Consider the following 16742-nt stretch of genomic DNA (forward strand, 5'->3'; position numbering starts at 1 on the left):
AACGGATATCCAACATGTCTCCGGAAAGGATAATGTCGTTGCTGATGCACTTTCCAGACCGACCATCCACAACCTGTCCTTGGGTGTCGACTACACGGCCCTAGCTGACACACAACAAGCCGCCGATGAGCTGCCCAGCTACAGAACCGCAGTCTCGGGCCTGCAGCTCTGAGATTTCTTGGTTGGTCCAGGTCAGCAGACCCTACTTTGCGACATCGCAACAGGTCAGCCCCGCCCTATAGTCCCTGCAGCCTGGCGGAGACGTGTTTTCGACTCGGTACATGGGTTGGCGCACCCGTCAATCAGATCAACTGTCTGACTGGTCGCCAGCAAGTTTGTCTGGCATGGCCTGCGCAAACAGGTCAGTGAGTGGGCCAGGACTTGTCCGCACTGCCAGACAGGTAGGAGGTTCGACCATGTACACGTCGAGCTTGTGGGCCCTCTGCCGGTTTCAAGAGGAGCCCGGTACCTCCTTACCATCGTGGACCGGTTCACGAGGTGGCCAGAGGCAACCCCCCTGACTGACATCACGACTGATTCCTGCACTCAGGCGCTGCTCACAACTTGGGTCTCACGTTTTGGTGTTCCAGCCCACATCACTTCAGACAGAGGCATTCAATTCACCTCCAGTCTCTGGTTTGCATTAGCGAACCTGCTAGGGACGCAGCTGCACACCACCATGGCCTACCATCCTCAATCAAGCTGGTTAGTGGAACGTTTTCACCGCCATCTGAAATCAGCCTTGATGGCCCGCCTGAAGGGTCCTAACTGGGTTGACGAACTGCCTTGGGTCCTGCTCGGCATACGCACTGCCCCCAAAGAAGACCTCTGCGCTTTGTCAGCTGAGCTTGTGTACAGGGCGCCCCTAGTTGTCCCAGGGGATTTCATACCTGCCCTTCGAGACCAAGGGGAACAACCCCCAGCAGTCCTACAAAGACTGTGCGAGAAGCTCGGCAACTTGGCCCCAATTCCCACCTCTCAGCACGGTCGAGCCCCATCCTGCCAGCCCAAAGAACTACGAGACTGTAAGTTTGTTTTCATTCACAGGGGCAACGACCATATGAGGGACAGTTCTGAGTCATCAGGAATAATGGATCCACCTTTATTTTGGAAGTTGGGGGCCACCTCAAACCGGCCCATTTAGATCTGCAACAACCAGTCGAGGTTTCAATGCTGCGACGCTGAGGCCGACCCCCTAAGCGGCAGCTGGCACAGCCCGCGGACCTTGTGGACTGTATTGCCGGTTCTGGGGGGGGATTGTGTAGCGACTCACCGTCCGGGCAGGTGAACCGGCTCAGCAGTCGGGTCGCGCGGCGTCGGAGCGACGAGGCCCAAGATGGCGGCGGGCCTTCGTCTTTCCCGAGCGACGGGGAGAACCCGCGCGCAGGAAAGACTTGATGACGTAGCATATATGTCATTGCCGGTTGCGTTGGGCGGGAACAGTCTCCCTTAAAAGGCCTGCGCAAGGCGGGAAAATAAACCAGTTCTTGTATGGCAATCCTTCGACCAGCGTCTTGTTTTATTTCGTGGTAGCAACTGCTACACCTTGATATTTCTTGGCGTAACATTTAAAGATGCAATTCACTAGATAATAATCTAATCTCCATCATCTTCCTCTCTGGTTGTTTTATTTCTTACTTCTTCTCATGCTGCATTGTTGTAAGTGGATTTTCATCACTACAGCTCTCCCATTTGTAATTTTCACACCAACTGATTTTCTTTGCTTTGTTATCTTCTGTTTTCAGTGTCTTAAAACGTCAGTCAAACTTGAATTTCTTTTTGTTCAATGTTCCATTCTGGTTGCATTCTATATTACATGTTGTATTATTGGTGAGTGGAATTTGACACACTAACAGTATCAACCTCAAATTAATCAAAATTATTGAATTTCATCCACAAAATGACTGTCTAAACTAGCTGCTTGTGCAACTTTTATTCAGGTAAGGATTTGTGAAAATGTTTATTTGGTTGAGTGAGTATAGGAAATTGTGGGCATGCTATGTTGGGGCTGGAAGCGTGGTGACACTTGCGGGCTGCCCCCAGAGCACGCTACACAAAAGATGCATTTCACTATGTGTTTCAATGTAAATGTGACTAAAAGATATCTTATCTTCTAACTTTTCTCACAATGCAGATGAGGAAGGTGTTACACTAACTATAGATCGCTTTGATCCTGGACGTGAGGTTGCAGGACATTCTGACAAGATTCCCACAGCTCTTCTTCCTGGTGATTTCCTCATTCCATGCACAGTTGATACTCAAGGACCTGTTTCTAGAGACATCAATGTCTATACATCTGAGGATTTCAGTGCTGCATTTAAGGTAATATGAATGACAGAACAATGTCAAATTTTAAGAGTACTTATGCAGACATTTTCTGAAATGACTCAGCATTGTTCTTTTTATATCTTTCGTAGAGAAAACTATTTGGATTTTTGTTTTTTTTAATTGAATCTATTATGACTTTTCTCTTGGAGGTGCAACACCTATCCTTTTATCTCTTCCCTTTTGATCTTCCAGGTGAAGCAGTGATTCATTTGTATGATTTTCAATTTTGTATATTACATTCCGTTTTTATGATGCGGTCTCTTGTTTTCTGTCTTCCTAGATCTGACGAAAGGTTGTCAGCCTGAAATGTTGACTGTTTCTCTCTCCACAGCTGGTGCTTGATTGCTGAGTATTTCCAGCTTTATATTACTATTACTATTCCTTGGAACAAAATTTGTTTTAGGAGGACAGAGATCTTCCACTCTGTCGTTTTCGCAATGATTTTGCTTCTACTAACAGGAGGATGCAATCTACTGTTGTAATTTAGTGCAACATTGATCACAAAAATACTTGCTTGTCCTTGTGAATGGTATATGTTTAGTTTGTGATGGGGGGTGTCACTGATTATGCCAGCATTCATTACCCATTCCTAATTGCACTTGAAAAATGCTGGCATACAACCATTTTGAACTCTTGCAGTCTTTCTGTTGAAGGTATTGCCAAAGTGTTTTTGAATAGGGAATACCAGGATTTAGACCCACCAACAACGAAGGAAAAGTCATATCCCAAGTGAGGATGGAGTCTGACTTGGATAGAAACCTGCAGATGGTGGTGTTCCCTTGTCCTAGTTGGTAGATACTTGGGACATGGAGTTTTTTTTTGTTAATCTAATCCATCCAGGGTATTAGTTGAACCAGCAGACCCTGGAACATTGAACAAAATTGCCAGGGATTTGCTTTAATGTCTTTTCAGCACAAACTCGTCGTTATTATTTCTAAAATTATTTAATTTGTGCCATGTTTGCCTTTTTCATATTGTGAGATGTTATATGGCATTGCATGAGTCAACCCATATTCTGAGAAAGTAATTTGGAGGGAACAAGTTTTCAGCTCAAGCACTGATGAACATTCAAATTCCAAGCATTTCCATGCTTTGATAATTGGGTCTAAAAGTATACTTAACATTAATTACTTAGTGATTGACTTCTTTCTCCACCCCCTCCCCTTGCAAATGCTTGTATTTTTTTTAAATTGTAGCCAATGGCAGTTCCTCTGAACATAATGGTCCTTGTCTAGAGAAATTTTGACATTTGTTTTATAGGTTTGAGTTCATCTTCTTGTGTTAGAATGATAATACAGAAATCTACATGCACATCACTAACTGTGTTTAATCTAATTTACCAGATGCTACATTACTACTGTAGTGGCAAGGAATCAATTGACTCTTCTAGACTTCTTACAATGAGAGGACGCATTACATGCATTGAGAAATTGGATAACCTAACCCTGGAACTTCGCTGGGCAGCTGTTACTATATCAATAATCTTTGATGCCACTCCAATCAATGCAATTCCCATAATCCCTACAGCTTTGGCAAGAAACTTAACCAGCCCAATTAATATTGCTCAGATTCAGGGAACGTACAAATTTGGGTGAGTTAGGCATGAAAACATTGAATGTTTATTTGGAAAATTTATGCACTTAAGGACATTGTAAGATGCTACATTCAAACTTGTTCTACAGTTGTCCACATGTGGTAATTCTGAAAACCTGCTTTTGTTAAAAGAAACTTGCTGGTGAAGGCACTATATAAATATAGCTAAGCATCTTGTGGTGCTTTGCAGCAGTATTATCAAGCCATTTAAGTAGATCAATAGTTTTAAGAGGGGGGAAATAGGTTTTGTTGTATTAGGATGGATATATTTAAGGAGAAAAGAAACTTCTGCTTTTTGGTATGCTCCATTATGTGTTATAGCCAATAAATTACTTTTAGAGATGTGATCATTAATATAGAAAGCAGCTGTTTTGTACTCAGTAATGTGATAATGACACACAGATCAGTTTTTATAGTATTAGGGAGAAAGAGTTGTAACTGGCAGTTGAGAGACAATTTTTAAGGCAATGGGGGAAGAATTGGAGTACTTGACTGATGGAATTATTGTATTGATAGCTGGCATAAACCCCATGGACCAAATTACAGCCTTTTGTGCTGTAATAATTCTACCATTCTAAGATATTGGGTATTAGTCTCCTATTATTCTCAGAACAGTGCCATGAAATATTTTGCATCCTCTTGAGAAAGAAGGCAATGTGCCAGTATTGCTACTAATTTGCAATTGAGAAAGTCCAAAAAATGTACCATTCTATTAGCACTGGAGTATAAACCTGTTTTTGTGAGCTCCCATCCCTGGAATGCTAATTCAGTACCATGTACTAAAACATTGCTGAATCAGAAAAGTTTATGGAAATTGCACATCTAAGGCAAGAGTAGCTGAAGGTATGTCAGCCAATGGTGCAGCAACGAAATATAAATAAAGAGTATATTGGTTATCAGTGGTCTGGCAATGGTGTTCACAATAATTGCAGCGAGGAAAAAACCCTTCCAGTCCAGAACTGAATGCATTAAAACCAGTTTTCCACGAAATGATCTAAATCAATTTTAATGTAAAAATTGCATCGCTTTATGTTTTGGGGGGGAAAAGCTGTTTCATTTCTATTAGTGAACCAGTTGAATTTGCTATCTTTAGTTGTTCCCAGATTTGTTTTCTAATGTGCAAATAGTTAATCTTTTGGGGGAATCATTCCAACTTACTTATGAGCCTACAGTATTTCACAATTTTCAGTCTTGCCTCAGGCCATTTGATATCAAAGAAGCACAGAATCCATTTTGATGGGTGTTGTTAGTATGCAACTGATAATTAAAATGAAAGCCTTGAATTTGAAATTGTATCAATTATGTGCTTAACTGCTGTTACCAGAAAGTAATTCTCTAGTATTTGGAAGAGAAGTATTATGCTTGCTACCTCATCTATCTCTTTGATCTAACCTTAATAACATTTTGGAGGCTGACTCAAAGAAGAAAACCAGAAATTAACTTTCAGAACTGATTTGAGACGAGTAATGATGCTATATTTGCAGAAAAATGCTAACTTGCAAAGATTGGCTGCTTATTGCAAATCAAAGAACTTGCCTGGAAAATAATTGTAGAAAACATGGAATGATTTCCAATGTAGGAAATATTGTAATAATTTGTTTTTACAGTTGTTGCGAGTGAGTCCTATCAGATATAATCAAATTTTTAATTTCATAGTTTTAACTCTCATGAATTAAAAGATGTGTTACATAAGTAGGCATTCAAAATGAAGGCTTAACTAAGGAGAGGTGATTGCTGTTATTGAAGTTGTTGTAGTGTAGTTTGAATATGATGCAACTGAACCCAGTCTTAGAGGAAGTTATGGCTAGTAATTATGCAAGCTGTAATAAGTTGTTAAATACACATGCCACTTGTCATGCCATGCTCATGTGGGATGAAAGTGTCATTGGATCACATCATTTGATCTTTTAAAAGAATTTTTATTTAATGTTGTTCGCCCCAAAGCTGGTTTAAAAACAGTGTAAATCCAATGTTTTCACGTGGCAGCCTTGTTAGAAGGATTTAGACTTGTCCAATTTCTTATAGGCAATTACTGCATTGCTCTAAAACATTTAGATACTGTTGGGATTTCTGCCATAGTTCTAAAACTTCTCTGTAAATTAACTGCAAATCATTGGAATCTGTGGGTGTGTGCAAATGGCATTTGTACAGTTTTTGAGGATTCAACTGAAGTTATAGCAGGAGACAGGGAGTCATCTGCAGACATTAATAGCCATCCTATATATTTCACTTGATTGTCAGCAAGTTTTTTTCAACTTTTATATCTTCGCAGCATTATTTTTCTAATTAGTTGTGCATGTTTGGAGGATAATAATGACTCTTTTATTATTTGGTATCAGTAGCGAAGTGTGGTGACATAAGTTTCAAGAGTATTTAATTACAATGATTTATATTTTTAAATACATTTTATACTGATGCTTGGTGAAAAGATAATGGATTGTTTAAATTGCAGATACCTTACGATGGATCAGACACGCAAGCTTTTATTGATACTTGAATCTGATCCAAAAGTGCTGACTTTGCCTCTTGTAGGAATGTAAGTATAATAATGGTAAGCCATAATCAGAATCAGGTTTATTATCACTGACATATGTGAAATTTGTTGTTTTGCTGCAGCAGTACTGTGCAAAGACAAAAATCTATAAATTACAAAAATGGTGAAAAACAAGGAATAATAAGGTAGTGTTCATGGATCGTTCAGAAATCTGATGGTAGAGGGGAAGAAGATGTTTCTGAATTGTTGAGTTTGGGTCTTAAAATTTAGCCTATAACTCGCCTAATGTGAAGTTGGGATATGTTTCATTATTTGATGGACAATTAACAGATGGGTGCTTTATGCTAGTATGGGAATAGTGAAACTTGATGTTAACTTCTAGTATGTTTGTTCAGTTTTAACACGTGTATATTGTACAATGGATATTCTGAGATATTTATATACTTTGATACAAAGGATTTGTTTTCACTAATCTTCATTCAGAATCATGGTGTGAATTGAACATTTCTAAGCATGTTGGATTTTTTTTTCCATTGGTGCTCTGTTCTAGAATTTTTTTTCATTTCATGACTTAAGATTAGCATTTTGTTGTGACACAATATTAGAGCATAATTCCTGTTAATAGTGCAATTTTATATATTTGAAGCACTGCTTTAATTTTTTGGCTTTTGGTATTCCAGTTGGTTGAGTGGTGCTACTCATGTACATAGTCCCCAAGTTTGGGCCTGCTGCTTGAGGTATCTTTTCAGTTCTTCTATTCATGAGAGGTAAGATTCAAAATCTTTTTATAAAAGAAAATTTAGTCAGCAACTGAAGTACTGTTTGAACTTCTACTGTGAGTGGTCCATAATGTAACCTGTCGAGTTTAAGAATAAAACTAGTATTCTTAATGAATGCTGCTTTTGGTTGCCAGACTATCTATTGAGTGCATTCCAGACTACTTTGTCCAAAGTTTAAAAATGTCTAACACACTGTAATTCCATGTCATGTTAGCTCCTGCTGCTGAATATCTTACTCAGTGGTACACAATAGATTTACAATCTATAAGATCCTCCGCAGTGCCGTGCCTGCATTACTTTGATCACACTTCCCTGGTCTGCAATCTTTAACACTCAGAATTATAGGAGCAGTCTGATGGGCTAGATCTTGCCAGCTAATGCCAGCAGTTCCATATGGAATATTAGCTTAGCTGATTAAATGTCAGTATCTCCTGGACTTCTATGCCTGGACTATCTAACACTGAAGTCCAAAGTTAAAGATTTAGAAAGCTATAGATTTCTACATTTTTTTTGTACTTCTGTGCTTAGATTATTTCATTTTAATTATTTGTTTCATGTTCAATTTTTTAAAATATTTACTACAGTTTTAACAGATTTTGCATGTTTCATCGTCAGAGACATTTTTAAAAACTGCCCTTGGCTTTTACAGTTGGGATAGCTGGGGGTGAAGCTCTACCTGCTCTAAAAGGCTTTCTTGGATGTTTCAGAGAAGGTTCCTCTTTAGTGTGCAACCAGAGGCCTTTTTGTTGTTCCAGCCATGCTGCTGATGTCAGAGATGCCTTGACCCAGTGAAATTAGCTACCTTCATCCAGGACATGGGGACCAGGCCAGCAAGATCTCGCCCACTTCAAGTTCCCTTCCAATTTACATACTGCCCACACTTGGCAACAAGATGTTACTTAACAAGCTATTGTGTGATATTTAACATTGTGATTACACAGCTCCATTCATTTTAAGCTATGTTAATGTATTACATTTTTATGTAATTTTGTTATTGGAATAACTCTGTTTCTTTAATAGAATTTTCACAAACGAGCAGAGAAGTTTCCTTCTAGTTCTGTACTCGCTTACACACAGGCAGCCAGAATTCTATGAATGCCATCCTTGTGGTGAGCATCAAAAATTGGATTTCCAACTGCTTACCAGTACTGAAGTATTAAATGTTTGTACAGTAAGTATGAGTTTGTTCAAATAAATCATTGCACTAGATGACATTTGAAATCTTTTTTAATATTAGAAGCTAATATTAAAATAATTTTGTCTGTCTAGTATAATTCTTAGCCTATACCAATTTAACTCTCCCTCACCCGGTGAGAAACTGACTTGGTGTGGCGACCTGGTGTGTTGACTTTTGTTTTGTGCCTCAAGTTTTAATTGAGAAATCTTCATCCTTGTTTGCCTCGTTAATTTGTTTCCCTTCTGTTTTTCAAAAAGGTGCTGTCCAAAACTTGCTCACTCTAAGCCAGCACCGCTACCACATTTGATCTCTACCTTCTGCTGTTCCTTCCACTTCTCTGAAATTTAGTACTTTTCTTAGTTCACTGACCTGAAATGTAAACTCTTGTGTTTTTTCTCTCTTCACAATTGCTGCCTGACCTGCTGAGTATTTCAAGCATTTTCTGTTATTTCACATTAGTAGTAGCACATGCAGTTTTTACTTTTAGCTTTTCAAGATTTTTTGGTTGTTGCTTTCCAAGCTGGGAGTTGTGGAATTGATGGCTGACAACTTCTGGAACTGGAGGTGGAGGAGGAAGTTTTCATTATTAATTTTTTTTATCATATGTGTTTGCTGCTTGAAAAGGTGGCAATGAGCCTTCCTGAGAACACTGTTGTCCTTCTGTTAAAGTTATTCCCCCAATCGTCTTGAGTAGAGATAAAAGAACAATATATTTACAACTCTGGATGACGCATGACATGAACCTGCAAGTGGAGTTAATCCTATGTGCCTGAAGCTCTTGTTCTCCCCGATGAAAGAGAATATGGGTTTGAGATGTGCTGTCAAAGTAGCCAAGGCCAGTAACTATTACAGTTTGTAGACAGCAGCCTCTGTTTGTTGATGGTGGAGAGAATGAATGTTTAGGATGCTGGATGAGATGCCAATCAAATAGGCTATTTTCCCTTGTGTTAACCCGATTTTTCAAGTCCCACTTCCATCTGCTGTAAATCACACAGTGCCACAGTTTACTTCAAACATGTTTATTTAGCAATATATTGCTAGGGAGAAATCTCCTTATTTATCGTGGAGCCTGCAGTGGAGTTCTCCCAGGTACAGAGGGGGCGTAATTTATACAAACATTGTCACACACACTTTAATGAGTCAGGCGCCAGAGTTCTTGGTTGAGCAGGAAACGGACAAAGGGCTACTGCAGATGGACAAAGAGCAGCCTCACACCCCAGGTTCAGCTAATTGTTTTGCAATCAGGTGAGACAAAGGCAGGTATCACCTTCATTGTTTGAGACAGCCTTCCCATTTCCCAGTCTGATTGACCATCATCTCCATAGTCAAACATAATGGGATTCCAATTAAGTTCCAGACACAGCAATTACCACACAGCACCCAGCCCAGGAAAGCAGTGGTGTGGCTGTTGTGGCCTGAAGGACGCTTTTTAAATCAGTATTTCGAGGAGCCATAACTCTCATCCGTCTTAAGATATGAATGCAGTTATAGTTTATTAATCCTACGCCTCCTCATTCCCCTCTTTTATCATATCATGATAACCTTTAGGGGTGCTTAGAATGGGGTCGAGATTTTATTAATAAGGACCTTGCAACAAGTATTCAAGCAGGTCAGCACCACACAGCATATTATAATAATAACTATAAGCCCTACTGCTCCATGCAGCAGGTATGATGCCACTGACCCTCCTATCAGCCACCCCAACCAACCCTTTCCTCCTGCAAGTCCCTGCCCAAAGTTATCTACTTGCTTCTGAATAGCCAGAATGGCATGGGAAATATTGTAGGCCTCATCCCTAACCTCGGTGACACATTTATCCCCTATTATGGCACATGCTCCCCTTTCTGAGCGAACAGGTAGTCCACAGCGTACCGGGTCTGTTGGGCATAAAGTCGAAGTTCCGTCATTTCCTGGTTCACTGCCTCCAGGCCCTTGATGGTGCTGTTTCCCAGCACGGTTAGTCCGCAGACGGGGTAGTTCCGATTGTTTGCAGCCATGGTCCCTGCCGAACCCCCCTGAGAGAGAGCACTTAGGAACGCATAGCCTAGCGATGATCCCTCTACCACAGGATCCCTCCGTTCTTCGCAGAATTCCTAACTTACTGACCGTGCTACAAGTCTTCGTCGGATACGAGCTTTCTGGGGGCAGGGGACTGTGACTGGACCAATCGCTCCTATTGCGAACCAGGCTGGCAGAGTGGGGGTGGCAGTGGTATAGGTACCATTGAAAAGGAGCATATACCCTTCCTTGGCCCGGTAACAGGTTATATTGCCCGTTTGCTGTGGACTAGGCATCTGATAATACCAAGTGATTCCGGCAACTCTCCTCCCATGAATTCTCAGATAACTTTCCCTGGTTAGCCATTCCAAAGAGACCTTAGACCCTTTCACATGGGTACTGTTCCCTTCCCCACAAACCCATCGCTCCCCTGCAAGTAGTTCAACACACCTAGTGTTGGCGCACTCACACCTAAACCATCCTCCCCTTAATGCACACTTTCTCTCTCTACAAGTGGTGGTGGCACATGATATTGGGTGCTATACTATCGCTAGCCCACAACCCCATCCCTTATCGTTGAAGCAGTGGGGGAAGGACTGGTGGCTAGTTGTGTTGCTTAGGTCTGCTGTGGTTCCTTGCAAACATTTACCTGGCAGCATACTCCCGTAAGATCCCATCTGCACAATGCACTTTGTTTTCGAGTATTCATATCTTAAGAGAGCCCTGGGGCTCCAGCTTGGTGTAGCTACAAAAAGACTTTACTGATTCTGCCAAGGGGTAGCAAACGGTGCGATTGCCATGCAGTTGTATATGGGCTTTGTAAAATAAATTGTCCTCTAATGCCCACACACGAGTACCAGTAAAGATGAAGAGTCCAAATTTAAGAAGCATCATTTTCCCTCTGGTAGCCATTGTTTACAGTCACTTAGATGCAGCCATAATTCTCATTCGCCTTAAGATGTGAATGCAGTTATAGTTTATTAATCCTACACCTCACTTGGATGGTCAAGCTTCTTCTGTATTTTGGGAGCTGCACTCATCCAGGCAAGTCAAGAATATTTTATTATGCTTTTGATTTATGCCTTAGAGATGGTCTAAATGCTTTGGGGTGTCAGGATGCAAGTCATCATGGCAGGATACCCAGCCGCTGACCTCATCTTGTAGCCACAGTTTTTGTGTTTGGTCCAGTTGAGTTTTTGGTCAATGCTGATGGTAGGAACTTAGTGATAATACCAGTGGATGTCAAGGATGGGTAGTTGGACTCTTATGGAGGTAGTTATTACTGATACTTGTGTGGTTTAAATGTTACTTGGCACCCTATGCCTGATGATCATTTACAGTGGCATGCAAAAGTTTGGGCACCCCTGGTCAAAATTTCTGTTACTGTGAATAGCTAAGTGAGTAAAAGATGATCTGATTTCCAAAAGGAATAAAGATGACACATTTCTTTAATATTTTAAGCAAGATTACCTTTTTTATTTCTATCTTTTACAGTTTCAAAATAACAAAAAAGGAAAAGGGCCCGAAGCAAAAGTTTGGGCACCCTGCATGGTCAGTACTTAGTAACACCCCCTTTGGCAAGTATCACAGCTTGTAAACGCTTTCTGTAGCCAGCCAAGAGTCTTTCCATTCTTGTTTAGGGGATTTTCACCCATTCTTCCTTGCAAAAGGCTTCTGGTTCTGTGAGATTCTTGGGCCGTCTTGCATGCACTGCTCTTTTGAGGTCTATCCACAGATTTTCAATGATGTTTAGGTCGGGTGACTGTGAGCACCATGGCAAAACCTTCAGCTTGTGCCTCCTTGAGGTAGTCCATTGTGGATTTTAAAATTTAGGATCATTATCCTGTTGTAGAAGCCATCCTCTTTTCATCTTCAGCTTTTTTACAGACGGTGTGATGTTTGCTTCCAGAATTTGCTGGTATTTAATTGAATTCATTCTTCCCTCTACCAGTGAAATGTTCCCCGTGCCACTGGCTGCAACACAAGCCCAAAGCATGATCGATCCACCCCCGTGCTTAACAGTTGGAGAGGTGTTCTTTTCATGAAATTCTGCACCCTTTTTTTCTCCAAACTTTCCTGCATCTTCACCACAAAATTCACTGTCAAAAGTTTGCAGAGGAACATCTATACAAGCCTGATGCATTTTGGAAACAAGTCCTGTGGACTGATGAAGTTAAAATAGAACTTTTTGGCTGCATTGAGTGGTTCGATCATGCTTTGGGCTTGTGTTTATATATATATAAAAATGAAAAGAGGATGGCTTCTACAACAGGATAATGATCCTAAACACCCCTCAAAATCCACAATGGACTACCTCAAGAGGCACAAGCTGAAGATTTTTGCCATGGCCCTCACAGTCCTCCAACCTAAACATAATCGAAAATCTGTGGATAGACCTCAAAAGAGCAGTGCATGCAAGACAGCCCCAGAATCTCACAGAACTAGAAGCCTTTTGCAAGGAAGAATGGGCGAAAATCCCCCAAACAAGAATTTGAAGACTCTTAGCTGGCTGCAGAAAGCATTTACAAGCTGTGATACTTGCCAAAGGGGGTGTTACTAAGTACTGACCATGCAGGGTGCCCAAACTTTTGCTTCGGGCCCTTTTCCTTTTTTGTTATTTTGAAACTGTAAAAGATAGAAATAAAAAAGGCAATCTTGCTTAAAATATTAAAGAAATGTGTCATCTTTAACTTTATGCCTTTTGGAAATCAAATCATATTTTACTCACTTAGCTATTCACAGTACTAAACAATTATTTACTAAATGGTCCCCACTGTCTCTATCATTGGTAGGCTGAATTAATGAGGTTAAGATGAATATTTTACCAAAATTTTTATATTTATTTCAAGTGATTCCAACTTTTGTTCCGAAATCTTTTTTTGACACTATTGATTCTAAAATTCTTTCATATATTTGGCAGAATAAAAACCCAAGGCTAAGTAAGAAATATTTACAAAAACTAAAAAACAGATGGTGGTATGGCCTTGCCTAACTTTAGATTATATTATTGGGCAATCAATATTAGATATTTAATTTTTTTGGATACAAGATTCAGATGTAATTCAACCCCCCAAATGGGTACACCTTGAGTCCCAAGCAGTAATGGAATTTTCATTAGTTTCTATTTTAGGAGCTCCACTCCCTTTTGCACTTACCAAATTAAGTAAGCATATGATTAACCCAATTGTTAAACATACAATACGAATATGGTTTCAATTTCGTAAATTTTTTGGATTGAATAAATTTAATCTATCAATCTACTTTTTTCTTTCATCCATCCAGAATTGACTCAGCTTTTTCCATATGGAAAAGGAACGGAATAGTAATGTTTTTGTGATTTATTCATTGATAACTGTTTTTCATCTTTTGAACAATTGTCTAAAAAATACAATTTGCCTAGATCACACTTTTTTCAATATTTGCAAATTAGAAATTTTTTAAAAGCTACTTATACCCTCTTTTCCCACACCTTACAAAACTGAAATTACGGAAAAAAATTTTGGTTTTAATCCTTGTCAGAAGGGCTTGATAGCAATAATTTATGATTTAATTATGAAAATTCGTTCAGAACCACTGGACAAAATTAAGAATGAATGGGAAAGTGAACTCCAGACATCTATACCTACAGAGACTTGGAAGAAAATTCTTCATTTAGTTAATACATCTTCAATGTGTGCCAGACATTCTTTGATACAGTTTAAGGTAGTTCACAGGACCCATATGTCAAAAGATAAGCTAGCTCGTTTTTATCAACATATAAATTCTATATGTGACAGATGTAAATCGAATGTGGCTTCTTTGACACATATGTTTTGGTCCTGTCCTCTTTTGGAAAAGTATTGGAAAGATATTTTTAACATTATATCAAATGTATTGAAGATTGATTTACAACCTCATCCTATCACTGCAATTTTTGGTTTACCAAGGATAGAATCTGGCCATTTATCTGCCTCCGCTAACCGTATGATTGCCTTTGTTACATTCATGGCCAAACGATGCATTTTGCTTAACTGGAAGGATCCAATACCCCCTACTACTTTTCAATGGTTCTCTCAAACTATATCATGTTTAAACTTGGAAAAAATTAGGGGTGGTACTGTTGATCCTTCGCTTAAATTTGAGGAAGTTTGGAGTCCATTTATTCAATATTTTCACATGATATAGATCCCATTATAATAACCTTTTCAATTTAGAGGAATGGAGTTGACGACATAATATTGCTCTGTTTCTATTGAGAAATTTTAGTCCAGTTTTTTTTCTGTTTTTAAAAAAAAAATTTTTCTTTAGCTTAGTTTGGTTTGATATATTGTTTATAATTTTTCTTGTTTTGGGGTTTTCTTTCTTTTATATTTTATAATAAATCTTTTTCTTTTATATCCATTCACTAACAGATCGTTGGATCTACAGATTTTTTTTATACTTTGTTGTTCTTTATGATTATCCATGTCATGATTGTTCTCCTGATCTCTTTGTATTACATGTATAAACATTGATATATTAATCTGTATTAATTTGAAAACTAATAAAAAGATTGAAAAAGAAAGCTATTCACAGTAACAGAAATTTTGACCGGGGTGCCCAAACTTTTACACGCCATTGTATGTCTTGCAGCATGCAGGCATGGATTTCTTCACTTACTGAGAAATTTGCAAATGGAACTGAACATTGGCAGTCATCAATGATTTATAGGGCTACAATGATTGATTTCCAATAACCACAGCCATCTTCCCATGTACGAGATGTGACTTCAAGTGTTAGACTGTTTTCCCCTTGGTAACCGTTGCCTTCAGTTTTACCAAAGCTCCTTGATGACATACTTGGACCAAAGAGCTGAATTCCAGAAGCAAGACAGATGACTACCTAGGACTTCAAGGCAGCACTTGACCATGTTTGAGATCAGGAGACTGGTGAGCCTGTAGAAACCCAAAGTGGGCATCCATGATCATCTTCTTAGTGAGTAAGTGCTGCATGATAGCACTGTTGAGGACACTGTCCATCACTTTCGTGGGGTCAGGCTGACTGACTAGTAATTAGCAAGATTAAATTTGTTCGGCTTCCTAAGCGGAGAATTTTCTGCATTGTCCTTGTTGTCACAGCTTGGGTAAAGGCAGCTGAATCCAAAACATGTCTTTGATACTGCTGCCAGGATATTTTCTGGTAATTATAGCTCTTGCTGTAACATGGTTGTGAATGTTTCTGCCTTGTCTTTTGGCACTTCAATACTTGCCCCTGCCTTTGAGGATGTTCTTAACATCTTGCTCCTCCCATTAACTGTTTAATTGTCCACCATTGTTTAAATGTGACAGGACTGCAGAAGTTTGATTTGATCTGTTGGTTGTGGAGTGACTTATCTCTATCTATTTCCTAATTATATTTGCTACTTAAGATTCATGTAATCCTATTTGTAGCATTGTCGGGTTGGCACCCCATTTTGTACTCCTATACTGCTCCTAGGTTACTCATCTATACTCAGGGAGGCAAAATTTGCCAGCTGGAAAGGAGACTGCCATTTGGGTGTAGATTGCTGTTCAAGCAGGGCCCTCTGTTTGATTAAAGTCTACTGGTGAAGGCCGAATATGCTTATTGCATCTTGTCGATGGAACTTTTCTTTGGTTCCACACTTGGCTATCGAATTGTTGTTACTGCATCTCTGGCTGCTTTTCCTGACCCAAAAACTCAGTTTAGAATTCTTTTGTAAGGGTCATTCATCGCCCACCTTGCTCCCAACCCCTACCTTGTTGTCTTCTACATGCAACTGCCTGGCATGATTGTCCACATATGAAGACAACATCTATATGGATGACACTTAGCTCCTGTGTCCATGTTGTCATACGTTGGGAGGACTGAAGCCATACAGAACTTCTAACCAATCTCTCCTCACTGACTCAGATGGTTCACAATCTCTTGGTGCCTTTGTCTCTGATCTTCATGTCATCTGCATTGGAAAAGCTGCTGATTTTGAATTGTGTTTCTTTACTAGTCTCTACCCACTTCTGTCTTTCCTTTAGAGTTGAAGATATCACCTCCCTACCCTCCTGCACCCATATCCCACTTTTTAAAGACTTCTTAAAATCCATCACATCTTTTCGCAGCTACCATTGGGTAGGAGGTGCAGAAGCCTTAAGTCCCACACCACCAGGTTCAAGAACAGCTACTTCCCTTCAACCATCGGTTCTTGAACCAACAGGCAAAACCCTAATCACCACTACGGTTTAGCAACACTATGACCCCTCTGATCACATTGCACTACAATGGACTTTTTTTTTGTTCGAATTGTGCTTTTTTTTGTAAAAAAAAATTGTGTTTTATTGTATGTTTTTCATGTGAATGCTGCTTATGATGCTATGTGCTTGTGAAGCTGCTGCAAGTAAGC

At 39.7% G+C, this 16742-nt stretch overlaps 1 protein-coding gene across 1 annotated transcript in view; it reads left to right on the plus strand.

The window, feature by feature from the left end:
• Positions 1 to 16742, plus strand: part of stil (STIL centriolar assembly protein) — a 64473-nt gene that overhangs the window by 17231 nt on the left and 30500 nt on the right. The window contains exons 5-9 of the mRNA XM_052011688.1: positions 2135 to 2322; positions 3672 to 3919; positions 6374 to 6457; positions 7096 to 7182; positions 8215 to 8365. Of these exons, the coding sequence (XP_051867648.1) occupies positions 2135 to 2322; positions 3672 to 3919; positions 6374 to 6457; positions 7096 to 7182; positions 8215 to 8365 (758 nt within the window). The remainder of the gene's footprint in view (positions 1 to 2134; positions 2323 to 3671; positions 3920 to 6373; positions 6458 to 7095; positions 7183 to 8214; positions 8366 to 16742) is intronic.

This window comes from Pristis pectinata, chromosome 3 (assembly GCF_009764475.1).
Source record: "Pristis pectinata isolate sPriPec2 chromosome 3, sPriPec2.1.pri, whole genome shotgun sequence".
Lineage (NCBI taxonomy): Eukaryota > Metazoa > Chordata > Chondrichthyes > Rhinopristiformes > Pristidae > Pristis > Pristis pectinata.